General features: G+C 37.6%; 2 protein-coding genes and 1 long non-coding RNA gene across 3 annotated transcripts; 2 read left to right on the forward strand and 1 right to left on the reverse strand.

Annotated features, from left to right (window-relative positions):
• Nucleotides 1-9,503: 9,503 nt before the first annotated feature.
• Nucleotides 9,504-9,938, forward strand: LOC132791331 (uncharacterized). The gene is made up of 2 exons (XR_009632898.1): nucleotides 9,504-9,662; nucleotides 9,715-9,938. It is a non-coding gene; the product is annotated as an uncharacterized LOC132791331 (long non-coding RNA).
• A 233-nt stretch (nucleotides 9,939-10,171) lies between these two features.
• LOC132791329 (probable cytochrome P450 12d1 distal, mitochondrial) lies at nucleotides 10,172-12,101 on the reverse strand. The gene is made up of 4 exons (XM_060800197.1): nucleotides 11,935-12,101; nucleotides 11,535-11,875; nucleotides 11,359-11,475; nucleotides 10,172-11,301 (listed from the first exon to the last, which is right to left on the reverse strand). Exons 1-4 carry the CDS (start codon nucleotides 12,025-12,027, stop codon nucleotides 10,284-10,286), a joined length of 1,569 nt encoding a protein of 522 aa, XP_060656180.1. The 5' UTR covers nucleotides 12,028-12,101; the 3' UTR covers nucleotides 10,172-10,283.
• A 3,494-nt stretch (nucleotides 12,102-15,595) lies between these two features.
• LOC132791330 (calpain small subunit 1-like) lies at nucleotides 15,596-16,050 on the forward strand. Its single transcript, XM_060800198.1, has 2 exons — nucleotides 15,596-15,687; nucleotides 15,740-16,050. Exons 1-2 carry the CDS (start codon nucleotides 15,624-15,626, stop codon nucleotides 15,970-15,972), a joined length of 297 nt encoding a protein of 98 aa, XP_060656181.1. The 5' UTR covers nucleotides 15,596-15,623; the 3' UTR covers nucleotides 15,973-16,050.
• Nucleotides 16,051-18,492: the final 2,442 nt, after the last annotated feature.

Genomic DNA, 18,492 nt, shown 5'->3' on the forward strand with positions numbered 1-18,492 from the left:
CTCAGCCTCTTTCTCTCTCTCTCCTTCTCTCGAGGAATACTTGGCCAACACAGTCCGAGACTAAACATGAAGACTGTTTGTGCTTCATAGTTGAGATTGGACTTGGACTCGACTGTGAGGCGAACATTGGGTGGCAAATTCAGAGTCCGGGAGTCACGGCACTGGCGTCACGTGGTCACAACATAAAAACGTGATGAAATTTCACAAAAATAAAAGTATCCCCCTCGCCCCTCCTTTACCTAACCCTCATCCCCTGCCTTCGAGCAGCAGTAGCCAGTGACAACGACAACGGCTGGCAGTTGGTGTCGATGTTGAATTGTGGACAAAACTGTGGCCGGGGAGGTCAGAGCGAACTGTTTTTACGATCAGGGCCAGGCCAGGCCATGGCCCGGCGATTGCTTGACATGACTAAATGTGCCTTAGCAACGTAAATAAGTAGTAAAAAATTTATAGGATTTACGCCCAACAGTTGCCAAAAGGTTTTTCTTTCCTTTTCCTTTTTTTTTTTGGTGTGAAACAAAAACGCGCACAATTAATAAAAATGTTCTCCAAATTCCTTCACCATCTCCAGTTCCACTTCCAGTTTCATCTTGATCTTGTTCTGTGTTTAAAGCAGCGCCTTGATAAACAATTACGAATGTCAAATCTGCCGCCTCTAGTCTATTGCCAGGGCAAAAGTGCAATAAAGCCCAAACATAAGCGTGCAGCTCATAAAAAGGCAAAAGGCAACAAACAGTAACAACAGCTAATGGTGCAAGACGAAAGAATGCTGGACAAAAAAAGAAAAAGAAAACGAAGAAAAATTAAACTCTTTTGCTGCCAGCGCTTCATCTTGTTGCCCAGACTCGACTCGACTTGAGATGACTTGCCTGCGATGTGCCCAGGCGCTCGTCCATTTTTATAATCGCATTTTTATGATTAAGACGCATTTTATGGGATTTTAACTGCTATTATTTTCGCTTTTAACTGTCACAATAAAGTCAAAGTTAAAGACAGCAAAAGCTGCACACAGCGCTCTCCTTTGTTTATGTGGCCCGCATTGCGTTTTCTTTTGCCTAAATGCTTCTCTTCATCCAACGAGTTGCAAGGGTGAGTTGCACCATTCATTCTTGATTGTTGGCTGTGAACTTTATGTGGCCCATGCAGATTCCAAGCGAGAGATTTACTTACGCTCTGTTTACCATAAAGAGCAACGGCATTGAATGACCCAACCAACCATGAAGAACTCATATGATGCGGAAGAAATCAGCATACTCTTTATTCTAATTATATAAAATTAAGTATACGTAACTGTGGCCAATTAAATAAACTAGAATTTGGGCACTCTTATTAGAGAATTCAACTTTTCATAAGCCTTTAATGAATTTGGCTTTCTAAAATGAACTTTTGAACGAACTTTGAACGTTTTGAACTTTAAAATTTTTCAGTTACATTTTTGTGATTCTTAAAAAAAAGTATGTCAACTGATTATTTTGCGACGTATTACTCCAAGCTCTTGGTAAGATAATTTAATAAATTTAAAAATGTAATTAACATTATTACTACAGACATTATATTATAATGACAATCCTTATTTTCAATTTTGAGAAAGCTTTCAAGCAACCCTCGCCAATTGATGCCGTTCGATTGGGTTCGACTGCCACCATTAGCCTGGCTAAGTTATAGCCATGTCGCTTAGTCATCATAAATCGATTAAGTTGCAGGCCAAAGCCGAAGCCAAAGCCAAAGCGAATGGCCGCCATTATTGGGTTAACTTTAATGCGACCATTCTCCATTTGTGTTGTCGTCCAAATACGAATAAACAAATAAATATTGTTGTAAAAATTGATAAGCCCATCAAACGGCGAATGGTTAATGGCACAGACGACAGCCAGCAATGTTTACGCATTTGGCCTCAGCATTTACGAGTGTGAAACGAGTACTCGTCGTTGCTCCGTAGCCCAAACAATTCAGTCAGCTTTCAGGATTCAGCTGAGGAGCGGTGAGAAACTCGTCGCGCGGATATGAACTCTTTTTTAATGAGGTGCTAAAAATGCCGTTATTGTTATGACAGTCGGGCGCGCATTAACGGTTACTGGCTATAGTCCTGTCGGATGCCAACACGCCTTCTCCGCCTACAACAACTTTGCCTCGGACTGAGCTTTCTGCTTTTCGGCTGGACATTAAGCGTTAAAGGAAAAGTTTTAATGCAGGATGCGGACAAGGAGACGGACGCGGATATGGTATGCGGTAACTTGGCTTCGTTTAAACATCGATTTGTAAATTGTTAAATGATTGCTGGCTAAATGCGCGTGGCTAATGTTCCCCCTGTCCATCCCCTTCCTTTTTGCTGATTTTCATGCCCCATTCTTCTCAGTCTTTTTAGCAAGGGTTGATGCATGTCGTCATGACGTTTGGTAAACGGGGCGGAATCTGCTTTTTCCTCGATTCGAATCGAAACGGCGTGGCTTGTGAATAATGCCGTGGTAGTAAGGGTACATCTACGAGTATGAATGTGAGTGCGAGTGTGAGTACGAGTTTTGTCTGCCCTGGCATTACTTTCATGCATGCAGCAAGCAGCATCGAATTCTTTGCATATTTTTAACGATGCGCTTCAATATTTTTTTTCCCTTTCGTATGGCGGTTGAGCAGCAGACGTCGATGACGACAACAGAAGCTAATACCCTATACCCTTAAGCTGTGATGTCCATAGCATAAGTCACAGACCTAAAAAGGCTAGACGGACAAGTCAACGACTTTAACAGGGAGATTGATGTGTCTATAAATAGTCTATATTTTCAAAATTAAATTTACACAATAATTCTAATAGGTTCGTTCACTTAATGATGATTTGTTCAGTTAGTTTAGAAATAAATTTCTGAAATATGATTCCAAAATGTGTTCCTATCAAATAAAATTTTTTAAAGTTTTTCAAGAGATGATTTTATTTTTAATGTAGTAGTATATCGATACACATAGCTTTATATATATTTCGGATATATTTTAACTTTAATATCTCATTTTTTTGCTTTTCATATATTCCTTAATTCCATTTTACATGCTTTACCTTGAGTAATTTTTATAGAATGCATACTTTGCATTAAGTCCACTGTCATTTCCTATAATCCATCTGTTTATTTGTCAAACATTTTTAGCTAATGAGCAGCAGTTGGAGGCTTTAAAATGACTTGGAGTCATCTCTCTCTGTCGATTACCACTTGCAGCTCAAGCGTTTTGGCGGCCAAAAGTGCGACTTTTTGGCCAAGTGCGGCTTAAGGCCAAGTGCGGATGTGGCCATTGAATATTCAAGCAGCTAAACAGCTGCCGAGGGAAGCTGAAGATGAAATTGAAATGGAGGGAATGAGAAATTTGGAGGGAGAAGTGTACTTGTGGCATTTGGCTTAGTAGATGATTTGGAATTGGAGGTGGAGGGTGGAGAAGAGGCCTGTTTCATTGGTGATTTTTATGAAACTTTTAGCAGCCATTTGGAAAAATGTTGCGCGCGGCGGATTTTTGCCTTTTTTGACAAACATACTATAGTCGTAACACTTTGCCCAGCCGAAACGGGGACAGCAGTTGGCAAACAAATTTGAATTTATATTAATTTATTAGCATAGCAAAAGCGCAGTAGCAGCAGCGACCAGTTGGGAATTTAGTGGACAGCCGCAGTGGCAAAGGAGGGGTTGGGAAAAATTTCAGGGGCGTGGCAAAAGCATTATAATGAAAATGAAAATGAAAAGTAATTCCGGCATTTTCTCTAGCAATGAAGTCGCTAATTTGAAATGTAAATTGCCGTGCTAAGCAGTCGCAAATAAAATGTACGAGTGCCAGCCACACAATCCCAAAAAAATGGGACAACAGTTGGAGCAGCAGTTGAAGCAGCAGCCATGGGATTAGATGGATCAAATGGAGAGAGGGTGGCGTCAGCTCATCTACACACATTTATTAATACGCGCATTTTTCACACCGGATTTGCATGTGCCACTGACGAAGCAACGACTTCATTTTGAGTTTTTTTAAGTACCTCCCCGCCCACCTCCTGTCAGAGTTGAAGTATTTGGCTAACGCTATGCAAAATTATGCTAATGCTGGCAGGTAGATATACAGGTGGCTGAGCAGCTGCAGCTGCGTTTTATGCAACGAAATTTGCCAAATGTCAACCGCTTGACTTTGACACGCATGCAGCCACTAAAAAGGGGAGATCACCAAATAAGAGGGTATAGGATTGTACGGTTGCCACGCCCACAAAAGTGGGAGAGCTAGAAACCCGACACACGTTAAGACAAACAAGTGCCAAGAACTTTAACACGCGCTTTTGCACTTTAAAGACATGCCGGCTTTGCGTTTTGGTGCTACCTCTCTCCGCATTTGGAGCTGCCACACTACGCATTGGACATGCCTCCCTGCCACGCGTTTTAGCATCCAATCCCACGCCAGCTTAGCGCTTACCTACACACTCATAAAATGCGCATTAAAACATACAGCGCCTGGCTGGGTAAAATCCGAAAGGATTTAGTTGCGCCACAGGAGGTGGTTACTTCACGTCTATTGCGCCATCTTTTGCATACACACAAACGCACACACACACGCACGCAAGCAAGCACACGAACAGCTTGAACGACAGGCAACCTCTGCACCCCAGCTGGTAACATGAATGGCTTTTTCATCCATCAAACATGGCGTCAAACGTCACAAGGCTTGGAGCACAAAAAGGCAAAACGCCAGAAAACCCAAACCCCCGCCCTTCAAGCTCTATTGTCGTCTAATACCACAGCGACCCCGCAACCCTTGGATTCCCCTCTCCGCCCTTACCGCTCCAAAAACAGCAATGAGTACGAGTCACAGCTTACAGCTCACAGATCCAACCCGGAGCCAGGCCAGAGCCCATGCATCACTTCCGCCAGCCGCTGCTGCCGTTGCTTTTGCTGTTGCTGCTGCCACCGCCGTGGGCTACATAATCTTTCGAGCTTTATGTGCTGATGACTTGCTGAGCCTGAGCTGGCGATGCCATTGCTATTCCTCCTCAGCACGCTGTTGTTGTCCTGATTGTCGTTGTTGTTGCTGCTGTTGAGGTCGGAGCTGTGTGGGTTGGCGGGTTTACTGCGTGTTTGGTTGTTCCGAAATGTGCTGAGTCGGTTTTTGTGCTTGGTCGGATTTTCTACACTTTTGTTGGCAGCCATGCCAGCTCAGGTCCTGCTCTTCTTGCCATACCCTGTACACCAAAGGGCAAAGGTGTATAATAACTTGATGGTAAACTAGCTAGTAGACAAATGGAAACATCTCTCTCATAAAATGTAAATATTATAAGGCAACTAGACCGAGGAAGTCGATATTTTCCTTAAATATGTTTCCATTTTCATCTCCCTATAAAAAGTGTATTGAAATCTTTTATAAGTTATGGGTAGACGAACCTGTTAGCTGTAAGTGTTCCAGATTAACATACTTTTCCTTACTGATCACAAACAGTTGAAGTACAAATCTTAAAAATTTTCAAAAAAAAATAATTTCTTAAAATATCTTTGCTGTGAAAGACAGACAAGCGAATACACACTAAAATTTATTAATTCCAAATTAAATAGTAATAAAGTTACACGTAATGATGTATACGAGGTACCTCGCCTTCGAGTACGCTCCTCATTAACTTTCTTGCATGTTGTTGTTGGCTCAGCATGTTGCTGACTTCTAAATATATGGACACACACACATAAGCATAGACATTCATATAATGCTTGTAATATTTGCGCTTAGCCTTTAGGTGGGTGGAGGAGAAAAAGAAGGAGGAGGATGAGGAGCCGAGCATTGGGGGACAAGGTGCCCCGCAGACGATGACAGGCGGCGCGAACGCCCCAAGTGTCCTTGGGGCTCTCCGCTCTCCGTTTGTGCATTTCAGTCGAGTTCAAAATGTTTATTTTGTTGTCCTTAGGTTAGTCGCTTGCTCATTTTGTGTTCGTAGCGCTTGTTTGCTGATTCCTGGTGTGTATGTGTGTGTGTGTATGTTCTATCGCCCTCTCTCTCTCTCTATGTTTGTCTCTCTTTCTCGCCCTCTACCTTAGCGTGTGCATCGCTTCCTTTTCTCGACGTTTTTGTGTGTGTTATTTGATTTGAACTGTTTGCATCCTCTGGTGTTTACATATCTCAGGAATATCTAGTCCGTGCCTCCGGTGTACATATATCCTTGATCCATTTGCTAACAGGAGCAACAGCACACTACGGGTAGCTAGCTTGTGCAGCTTTTAGCAAACATCTTTGCCAGCGCTTTAAACTGCAACTTTCAACTTGATTGCAGCACAGATTTCAAGGCAAATTAATTTCACTTGTATCTTAAAAAGTTGGTCAAGGATAATAGTAAAGAGTTCGAAATCCTTCTCTCTTTATCGACCTATTCTTTAATCAATCTTCTTTCTATATATAAACATCTTTCTCAGATGAAAGAAGTATCTTTTGATAACTCAAACTTCAAATTTCTTCCACAAAAATGTATCGAAAACAATATTTGGTTTTGAGTATTAACTTTAAGTATTGTCATTTTATAATCGTTTTAATATCTGTTATAAAACCAAAACAGATAACTACTCTGTTAATAATAGTATAGTTTGTCAAAGCACGTCATTTTGTTTGCGTTCTGTTAAACTTAAAGATTTGGAATATGTATTTCTAAATGGCAAGTGCAAAGAGAACTTTTACTATAATGTGGGTGGAATGGTACAACAAAGAATGTGCCCACTTTGGTCTTAAAATCGACTGAAATGAATTCAAACACACAGATCCTTGGAAATCACACGCTGAGCGACAGGCAAAGACTGAGAAACTGAGCTCAACTTCGATATGACGGCTAGAGTCGATGCCCAACCCCTAAAAACGAGGACCTCTCTCACTATATATGGAAGGAAATGTTGTATTTGTAGTGTTCCAAACTATTTGTTTTTGCCCGCTGTGCGCAAATTTTCGCAATTCCGTAATGGTTATTGAAAACACAGTCAGCCAACTGGCAACTGGCAACTGACGGTGGCAAATATTGACGTTGGGCTTGCTTCTCTCTACATTGCAAATCCTTTAATAGCGATAAACGTTCCCATACTGGGGATTTCCGCAATACGCCTCCGCAGGCATTGTTTTTGCACGACCACACGGCCCTTTTTATGTATATTATCAACCATAAACTTTTATTATGCCTTAAGGTAAATGATTTTGTTTATTTTTTAGGCTTGCCAGCAAAGCCTCCACTCTCTCTCGCTCAGTGGAGAGAATAAGAGAAATACTCTTGGAATATAAACAAGGACGTCGCTTGGTCAGCCGGCAGCCCATAATTTTGTGTTAAAGGCGAGCCCCCCACAGTGCGTTGGGTTGTATCCTTTTTGGATTTGGACAACAGCAGAAAAATAACGCAACAATTTGTAATGCCAGCGTTTTCTGGGCAAAAGCCCAACATAAATAAATAATTGTATTTATTTTATTGCGCTCGTGACTGCGGATTAACTCAACAGGTTTGCGCCCGCCCGCTGATGTAGCTCATCCATCGTTTAACGAATCCATAAATCACATGCACTCACCAACACTAGCTTCATAAACGCATCAACAATTGCAATTCGAACATAATGAACCGACGCGTCCGGCAATTTGTCTATTATGGCGCCGCATTGATTAGCGCCCGTTGCCGTGGACCCCATTCACACTTGTGGGCGCTAGTTTCCCCCTACGTTCCCCAACATCCCCGCGCCTACGAATCGAGTCGAGGTCGCAGTTGTTGTCAGAGTTGGAGTTGAAGTCACAGTCGCAGTCGCTGCACAAAATGCATGCAATGCCACACATGTCGCGCTTAATTAACCCCAAACAATTTCAGCTGTTCGGGTGCTTGGCACCGACACCGACACCGACCCCAAACACCAACAACGACACTCACACATGGTCGTGGACACACATACTAACATAGCCGCAGACACAAGCAAGCGAACGTTTATATAGTAGAAATTCATGATTTAGTTGTCATAGAAGCTAAATGGGAAGAATGGAAATAAAATGTAATAAATCTTTTGTGACATTTAAGATTATTTAAATTTTCATTTGAAAAATATTGTGATTATCTAGTATAAAATACAGTTTAAATAAAATATTTATAATTAAAATAATTATCTTATTTATACATTAAAGAGGAGTTTGAAATAACATGAAGGAAAATGGCTTATTATTTATAATAATATCTAAATTAATAGTAACACATGCAAATTAAATTTTTCATATTTTATAAGAGATAAGCATTTTGAATTTCTAAGAAAGTGAAATTTACATTGATAGTAATATCTATAATTATAAGCTCTTAAGAAGTCTATATGGTATCATAAAGATTATTTTGTTTGCTACCAAGTAATCTTAAAACAGCTGTTGTGTTGATATTATTAAAGAGACCCGACGCCACTCACACTTATCGTAATCTTAATAGCTCAAATCACTTCAAATAATTTAGTTATCAGTGGTATGCAACTGATATGTGAACTATAAAAATGTGCAAATTAAACGAAATTCAATTGCATCATCTTATGTAATTCATTATTTCGTTTATTGCACAACCGACTATTGTTTGTCACAACTGCGTTTAGGTGTTCGAAAAGGCACGAGACGCGCATAATTCAGACGCACGTTCCATTGTCAGTGGTTGGTATAACTCAAGTGTGAGGGGAGGGAAGGGAGCCGTAGCACAGTGACCCAAATTAATCTTAGTCATTAGCGGGAGCAAGTGTTTATGCTGCCAGCCAAGTTGTACTCTGTTGACAGACACAACAGCAGCAACATCATCAGCCTTGACTTGTCTATGGCAAAAGTTTTGCCTTTCAACGGAAAACTGAAAATTGTAGGGTTATCCCTATGGAGAACTTCTAGGGGGAACTGTCGACAGTCTCTGTTATCGTCTGCGTTCGGGGCGTGAAAAATAAAAGTTTTGAATTTACACCAGCTGAATAACGCTTTCAGTTAATTTCTACAAGCGTTTTCATTCACGAAATGTATAAATAATAAATCGATGAAAACACCCCTAAGATTAATGTAGTTTTTTTAAATAAACATCAATGGGTAGATTATAAATTTATATTGGGATTGAAATCTAATAGTAATATATTATGAAAATAAGAATGAAAATTGATTTAATGATAATATAATTTAAGCTAATATTAATTCATATCTTGGTTCTATTTATGAAATTTATTTATTTTGTATTTTGTTATATATTATGTATTATTTAAATATAACTGTATAGTTTACAAACAAAACAAAATGAGTAAATATGCTTTAAAGATGTTTCAAATAATAAAAATTAATTTGAAAACAATGGAGAAAAGTAATTTTTCTTAAAATATACCAAATAAATACACCGAAAAAATATTTCAAATTTGTAATACTAACTATTGACAAATCCAACAAATGTCAACTAATCTTAACGGTTTAATCCGATACGAATTAATTTTAATTTGTCTCGCTATTCAAAGAGAACAAATCAAAATCGAAATTCTAATTAAATGTGAAAAGTGTATCGAACTCCCATTTACAATCGGGTGGCATAAATGCTGTAAGACTTCTAAGCGAAATGGTATAAATAGACAGAATTTCGGTTATTGAAAGCCAGTTAAAAATGATGTGGACTCCATATATTTTTCTTATCGTATTTATATGCGCTGTTGCATTGTATCGGCCAGGTTAGTAATCAATACAAAGTTTGCAAATTTATCACTAACAAATCAAGAAAAGTTCAAGGACAAGATTGGGACAATGGAGAACAAGCTGTAACGGACTGGTGGTGGGCGTGGAAACCTCAACCTGGAGATTGAAAAGGCAAGGACAAATTGAATTTGACAATTAAGATGACGAACAATAACAAGGTTGTTGTGAAAATATAAATGCAATTAAAAAAAAAAGTTTTCAAACTGTTGTGCAAAAAAAATTTAAGTTCTGAATATACAATATCTGTTCAATTTGGATGGCGAAGAATAATATTTAGGTTTAGCACACAACGATCAATGTTTCAACAACAATGCAATCGATGATGTAAATGATGCAATTTATGTATTTTTTTAATGATATTGGGTCTTTTTACGATAGAGTCAACTAAATAAATTTAGTTGTCCTTTTTCAATTTTGAATTCATGAATCTTTCGCATTTCAAAAAATGAATCCAAATATATAGACACATTTTCAAATTATGAGATTTATTTTGGAAAGTTTTTAATGCCGTTTCTGTTTTTCTTTGCGTTGTTTACATTTCTACATTTATATTATATTTTCCTTATTAACTAGTAGTTTGGTTTTAAGCTTTGTTTCTACTGATCAATGTCAGTGAATTTGAAGTGAAATGGGATTTGTGGTTCCATGGCAAAGAATGTTTTGTACGGATTGCTTGCATCATAGTTAAACTCCACATGGAAGTTGCGTATAATCTTGGCTACTGCGGTCTCCACCTCGAGATCAACGACCCGCTTTCCAATGCATTGTCGTGGTCCAAAACCAAATGGCAAGAACGTAAATGGACTGACCTGCGCTTTCTTGTTTGTCTCGGGATCACGTAGCCAGCGCTCGGGCAAGAAATCATTTGGTGAAGTGTAATACTTTTCATCCTTCATTAGGGCATTGGAGGCGAGCATAATCTGTGTGCCCTTGGGAATGTTATAACCCGAGAGAGTGACATCTCCCGGACAAATCCTGAAGGTTCCAAAACCGTTAGGGTAATAGCGCAGGGCTTCCTTGATTACGGCCCGCAAATACGGCATGTCCTTCATGGTCTCATCGTTCAGTAATGTCTCCTTGCTGGGCATCACTCGCAGCAGTTCCTCACGGAGTTTGTGCTGTTTTTCCTGATTCTTGCTGAGACACAGCAATGTTGCAGACAAGAGCACAGTCGTGGCATCCACACCGGCAAAGAGAATATCCAGACCCATGACCAAAGCAATCTTTGGATCAATATTCATCAATCGCTCCAACATGCTGTTGCTCCCAGGCTCTCCAGCCTTGCGACGCTTCTCCAGCTCCGCGCAAGTGTCATCAAGCATTCGCTGTGTGACATCAAGACTTTCGCTGAGTGTTCTTATCATCTTACGGTAGGTTGGCGTCGATATAAACTTCCAGGGCGATGGCTGCAAATCCAGCTTAAAGACCAACTTGAAAATTTCTCGGGATGTTTTGAATATAGTCATAGCATCGTGATTATCACGATGTTTCCGGATGATGCCCATTTCACGATTGAAGGCAATGAGAGCTAACGACTCGAAGATCAATCGACCCATTTCCTCCTCAAAGTTCGCAGGGACTTCCAGTGTCTTAGGATCACGAATTTCCTTGATGCTACAGAAATGATAATAATTTTAAATCTCAAACAATTTTTATTTAACTTCAACTTACCGCTCGATGAATTCGTTATTAATGTTAGACAATGGTTTGTAGTACATTTTGAGGCCTCTGGGTTGCATGAAAACCGGATTCACAGCCGATCGAAACTTGCTCCATTCCTCTGATTGTCTGTAATAATGTAAATATGTCAACTGAAATGCATTCGTTATCAACTGATAATAACTCACGTGGCAATTAATCCCTTTTTCTCGCCAAACACATCTGGGCGCACTTTCTCACGGAAGTAAACAAGTGAATCAAAGCCCTCGCGATGTGGCCAAACGCCTTCATTGCGAAAAACCATCTCAATATCCTTGGTACTGAAGGTGACCAAACTGTCCTTGCGACCAAACGCTCCAGGCATTATAAAGAGATCTCCATAGCGCTTACGCATCATTGAAGTAAATTCGGAGAACGATTTGTCGTGGAATTCACCACCTGGCATAAAACTGCGCATAAAACTAAGTTTTCCGGGTCGTGGGATTTCGGAATAGGGGCGCACGGGCGGAGCAACCACATTATCAGCCAACTAGTTATTTAGTCAAGTTGAACAACATTCATTTAAATAGTTAATAGCTCACAACTTACATTAAGCTTAACAGCGGCAGCAGTAGCATGCATTGATCTGGTGCCAGCCAAGAACAATTGGCGCGCTCCATGGGACGCTGTGACTATAGTCATGTTTATTATCAGTGTTAATTAATAGCTGCGACTACTGCTCTAGACAAGTGAGCAGCACAGACTAATGATCGACGCACGCTTTCGTACGCTTTTATACGCGATGCCATGGAACAGTCGATGGAGCGAGAGAGCTTGATAAGAAGCACTTGTTGTCGCTCTTTCTCGCTCCAGCAGTATTTGCTTTGTTTATATTTTAAGTTTCAGCTAAGCCGAGCTTCTGCTTAACTCATTTCATTCTCTCAGATATATTAATCAGCATCGTTTATCTTCGCCTTAACCTGTTTCTTCTTACTACTTACATCTGTTGCTCTCTCCCTCGCTCTTTTGCGTTATCAGTATCAACACACGAAATGTTTACGGTCGAGCATTGCCAACAAAATGCACAGGCAAAAAAAAAAAACTGCTTAGTCACAATGAACAAGCCGATCAACGTTTCTTGCCGGACAATTCTGAATTGTTATGAAGACTCAGCAAAAAAATGAAAAAGCTTACTGGACTTTACCTGTGTTTGCATTTATATGAATGTGTGTGTTGGCCATAGCGTTTGAAGCTTTCAGTTGATAAGAAAATTTTTAAACAGTTAAGTAAAACATTGCTAAACAACTAGCAGTATATACGCAAAACTGGAAATGCGCAACTTGAAGATGCCCTGTTAAAGTGTTTAGTGAAATAATTTTATTAATTTATAATAATTTAATAATTTATAATTTTATATAATTTATTCAAATTAAAAATATAAATCAAGAATATTCTTTGCCGTCGTTACGCTTAGTAAGTTATTAAATTAAATTAAATTATTAAATTAAGTTTTGCTATTATATAAATCCTACATGACTTAAAAATAATCATAAACTTTGAGAAAAAAATTAAGGCTAAATTTACGCAATTTATTTTTGAAAGATCTATGTAAATTGTTTAATAATCTTTTTGTTATGGGATGTATTACTATCTATCCTCTTCTATTAATTTTTGAACGCAAAGTGTGAAACAAATCAAATTCACATAAAATTTACTTAATATTATTATTATTATTATTATTATTATTAATATTATTATATTTATTATGATTTGTCTTAGAGCTTCTTCAATATGAACTCAAGTATGGCGATGCAGTCTTTTTCATCCATAATGAAACCGATATTGGACAATGTTTATTTTTGACATAACTTATTTTATTTAAAAATGGACGAATTTCACGTTTGCGATCCTAAAATTGCCTTTATAAATAATAATAATAATTTATACATTTTCTAATATTCCTACTATTTTAATTAAAAATGGGGATATGAATATATTTCAGACAGTAATAACTATTAACAAATAGAACTAACGTCAGCAAATTCGAACGATTCAGTCCGATACGAATTGATATTTTTCTCTCTATTTGAAATAAGCCACATGTTTCCAAAATGCTATTTAAGTTTGATTAGTGTATCGAACTCCGCATTATAATCGGTTGTCATATATACTGTAATATTGCTAAACGAAATGGTATAAATAGACGGAATTTCGGTTATTTAAAGGCAGTTAAAATGCTTTGGTTACCGCATATTTTACTTATCGCACTTATATGCACTATTGCCTTGGCTCAGCCAGGTCAGTAATCAATAATATGTTTGCAATTTTATAACTAAAAAATCGACTGCAGTTCCAGATGATCCAGAAGAGGATAATGCAATTGTAGAGGCACGAAGTCCTTGCTTCAGTGACTTGAAAAACATCATTGAGAAAATACTTGGTGGAAAAGGAGGCAAAGGCAAAGGCAAGAGCAAAGGCAAAGGCAAAGGTGATACAGACGAAGAAGAGGATGAAAAGGACCATGAACAACTTGATTAAGTTGTTGTAACAATATAAATGCAAATAAACAAAATTATGAAATTACTTTCAAAAATAATCTAGTATAAAATTTCTCCGATCTAGAATATGGAGAATAATCATTTTGCATTTTGAGTAAAATACACAAAAAAAAAATATACAAGCAAAAATGGTTTGTCTTAGAAAAAACACAGGACAGCGTTTCTAGTTAAAGTTAGCCATATTATTGCTTTATTAAGGTTAAATTTACTCAATTTAGTATTTGTAAATCTATGTATGTTGTTTGAAAATCTTGTTTTTATCTTTCTATCCTCATTTCTTACTCCTTAGCCCGTAGAGTGTGGAAAAATAAAATTTACAATAAATACGTTGATGGTAAAATGTCACGTTCGCGATATAGCATTATAAATATAAATACAAAATGTTAAAATAAATAAAACAATAACAATTTTTCATAATAGTGCATACTAATAGAAAACAGCATTACTATATTATAATTTACAAATTTCTCAAAATAATACTACTATAGATAGTTGTAGTATTGTAGTTAAAGATATGCATTTATTTTAGATAGTACTACTTAGTGACAAATCAAAAAAAAAAAAAAATGTTAGTTAATCCTAACGGTTTAATCCGAAGCGAATTAATTTTTTTAGTTGTTCGCTCTATTTAAAAAGAACCCAAATGTATCGAAATGCTAATTAAATGTGATAAGTATATCGAATTCCGTATTATAACCGGCTGTAATATTACTAAACGAAATGGTATAAATAGACAGAATTTCAATTATTTAAAGGCAATTAACAATGCTTTGGATACCGCGTATTTTACTTATTGCATTTATATGCGCTATTGCATTGGCTCGGCCAGGTTAGTAATCAATAATATGTTTGCAATATTATCTCAAACAATTCGACTGCAGTTCCAGATGATCCAGAGGAGGATGATGCAGTTGTAAAGGGACGAAGTCCTTGCCTCGAAGACCTGCAAGACATCTTTAAGAAAATAATGGGTGCATTGGGTGGAGAATAAAATTGTTGTAACAATTCAAAAGCAAATAATAAAAATTTTGAAATGGCATAAAAAAATAATCAAGTTTAAAATTAATCAATTATAACATTTTTTTTTGATAAGGGGATGCAATTTGCAAGGATCAAATGAATCAAAATATGTGCACATATTCAAATATTGGATGATTTATAAAAAACAATTCTATTTGTTCGATCACTATCGATGATTTAGAAGGTACAATAAAATGTATTCATATTAATAATTCCCATGATATTGAGCCTTAACACCATCATCATGATCGATTTAAATACAAAACGTATCGGTATAACTAGCTGAGAGTAATTTTAGAGCGGTTTTTGTGTGTTTAATGCATTAAAAGTAATTATTTTGTCTATAAAAGACTAGCTTCAGAGGCTTGTAAGTATAAAAATATGGGTATTTCCTGGATTCGTGATCCAGTATATAGTATATAGAAAGATGTACATACTTATATATAGAATTGCAGTCGACATGCCAAATATGTATTTATTTTAGATGATACTAATTACTGACAAATCGAAAATATGTTAGCTAATCTTAACGGTTTAATCCGAAGCGAATTAATTTTAATTTTTCTCTCTATTCTAAAAGAACACAAATGTATCGAAATGTCAATTAAATGTGATAAGTGTATCGAACTCCCCATTATAATCGGTTGTTATAAACACTGTAATATTGCTAAACGAAATGGTATAAATAGACAGAATTTTGGTTATTTAAAGGCAGTTAAAATGCTTTGGATACCGCATATTTTACTTATCGCATTTATATGCACTATTGCATTGGCACAGCCAGGTTAGTAATCAATAATATGTTTGCAAATTTATCACTAACAAATCGACTGCAGTTCCAAATGATCCAGAGGAGGATGATGCAGTTGTAAAGGGACGAAGTCCTTGTATATTTGGGCTGCCAAACATATTTGGCAAAATCATGGGCGGCATGGGTGGCGGCAAGGGTGGCGGTGGTGGAGGCGGCATGGGTGGAGGTGGTGGAGGCGGCATGGGTGGCGGTGGTGGAGGCGGTGGTGGAGGTGGTGGTGGTGGAGGTGGCGGCAAGGGTAAACGCAGAAGAGGTTGAGGTGATGGTTTAGGAGAACATTATTAATAAAATTGTTGTAACAATTCAAAAGCAAATAAAAAATATATTGAAAAAAAATCTAGTTTTCAGTTTTACATTTTAAGCAATAAATTTACAAGAACCAAATGAATCAAAATATATGCTAATATACAAATTATTAAAAAGATGATTTATAAAAAAAATTAATCTATTTCATCGATCACAATCGATGATATAAAACAGTCAATATAATCATTTACTTTTTCGCCAATATTAACGCTTCACTAGCTAACACGCTACATTTCATTATCCTTGTTATTCGTATCCGTACTAATATTCATAATAAAATAATATTATTGTTTACAACTTTAATTTTTATGTTGTGACAATAATCTACAATACTAACTTTTAACATATCGTTTTTGTTGGTAATATGAATTATAGAATACATAATTGGAATTTCGTTGCTAATTTAAAACTAATAGAAAATTTTAAACACAATAAACTGTGGCGAATTTATCATTTCGACAGACCTTTAACAAGTAAGAAAGCTACTGTACTCGACTGTGAGATACCCGCTACCCATTTTGAATAAAAGAAATATATTTTGCGGTAGTTTCTCAAAATATACCGAATATACTGCAAAAATACTAAAAATATACCTAATGGTATATTTGGTATATCGACATTCAAAATATACCATAGACGGCACAATATACCAGATTGTCAGCCAAAGCAACTAAGCAACCCTAGTAAGTAGGCGTTTTTGCCCATACAAAAGTATTTCTTTCATAACTTCGACAATACCAAAATTCGCAACTCTAGCTTTAAAATTACGCGTGTTATTCGATTTTTTTGATTTGCGGGGGCGGAAGTGAGCGTGGCAAAAATTTGAAACAAACTTGATCTGCGTGCAAACATAACAAATGCTGTCGAAAAAAAATTATAGCTCTGTCTCTTATAGTCTCTGAGATCCAGTGTTTCATACGGACAGACACACAGACACACAGACGGACATGGCTAGATCGTCTCGGCTGTTGATGCTGATCAAGAATATATATACTTTATAGGGTCGGAGATGCCTCCTTCTACCTGTTACATACATTTCCTGCCGGCACAAAGTTATAATACCCTATGGGTAGCGGGTATAATAAATATATTTACTAGGAAGAAAATCTATATTCTTAAATTGTTAAAAACTCTTTTTACTTGAACGAAAACTTAAGGTATGTTATTACTTCGTATTATTTTATTTATTTTTAACAAATAAATAAATAATTTGTATTTCAACTGAAATGACCAAAGATGTAGTATATTACGAGTAAGTCTCATGGCTAAGTCAAAGGTTATAGATCAGGTGGAAAATGATTCATAAATAGGAAGCGAAGATAATTATAATCATAATGAGCATACGCATGGCAGGACTCAGAAGCTGTCTTGGCCAAAAGTAAATGAGGGCTAAGTGGCCTTCGGCTGCACTAATTGTGAGTAACACGTTCACGTTTACGAAACTTTCTGAGAATTTCTCTCGGAAAACACCAGACTCGGCAGGCAGAAAGGCAGTCATGGAGTCAGGGAGTGTCGACTGGCTAGACCAGACGAGAGACCAGCTATTTCTGTATTAGACATTAAAGTTTTTGGGCCAACGAACAGCGCCAAGAAGCAAGCTCGTTTAATAGACCAAAATTCATTCTGGGCAAAAAGTTTAAAGTGCCGGCATCGCGCGCCGACATTTATCAGTCATTAACACAACCAACTACACAAAACTGTCCGGAGAATGTGGAGATGGCGCTGAGTTGATGGCGCCATACGATGAAGGACAATTAAAGCCGCATTGTCTTTAATTTGCTTGAAAATTGAAAATCAATAAATTTAAACAAAATATATATATATATGACAATAGAAAAAAAAACGGAAAAAAATGAAACGCATGGCCCTGCCATAGATTCGATGGCTAGAGAAAAATCTCTTTAGGGATGGATGCGGTTCGTGTGTTGTTCTTGTCGTTCTCCTCGCTCGGTTCAGATTGTTGTTTTTATTACTGCCGTGTTGTTGCTGTTGGGTCGCAGCGAGTAGCAAAGCAAGCACGAAATCGCCGAGCCAAACATCCTTTGTCAATACAAAATACGTACAACAAAACAAATAAAACGCGCAACAACAACAGTATCGCGTAGAATGGCAACAAAGACAAAAGTCAAAAGTGCAAAAACAAAAGCAAAACGAATGAATCTTGCGCCCCCAAAATGCAAGCCGATAAACGAGCATCGAGTTCAGGTCCGGCGCATGCGCCCAAACGGGCGGGGAAAATCCCATGAACTGGCCTCAAATGGGGATGGGATAGGATTGTCCTTGGGTATGGGTTGGTGGGTATTATATGGCCGGATAAAATGGCGTTGGCCCACCCACACACACACGCACACACACACTGAAAAGAGAGCAGAGCAGAGCAGATTTCTCCTCCATTTTGGAGAAAATTTCCTGCAGAGTCGCCACGTCTGGCCGAGCTGAGCAAATGATTTTTAACAAATTTCATTAACATCA

The sequence above is a fragment of the Drosophila nasuta genome, chromosome 3 (genome assembly GCF_023558535.2).
Source record: "Drosophila nasuta strain 15112-1781.00 chromosome 3, ASM2355853v1, whole genome shotgun sequence".
NCBI classification, from domain to species: Eukaryota; Metazoa; Arthropoda; class Insecta; order Diptera; family Drosophilidae; genus Drosophila; species Drosophila nasuta.

Coding starts and splice junctions, on each gene's coding strand:
- LOC132791329 (XM_060800197.1), bottom strand. CDS start 12,027: ATGACTATAGTCACAGCGTCCCATGGAGCGCGCCAATTGTTCTTGGCT. Junction 11,876..11,934: donor CTGCCGCTGTTAAGCTTAAT/GTAAGTTGTGAG, acceptor CTAAATAACTAG/TTGGCTGATAATGTGGTTGC. Junction 11,476..11,534: donor AAAAAGGGATTAATTGCCAC/GTGAGTTATTAT, acceptor ACATTATTACAG/ACAATCAGAGGAATGGAGCA.
- LOC132791330 (XM_060800198.1), top strand. CDS start 15,624: ATGCTTTGGATACCGCATATTTTACTTATCGCATTTATATGCACTATT. Junction 15,688..15,739: donor TATTGCATTGGCACAGCCAG/GTTAGTAATCAA, acceptor AATCGACTGCAG/TTCCAAATGATCCAGAGGAG.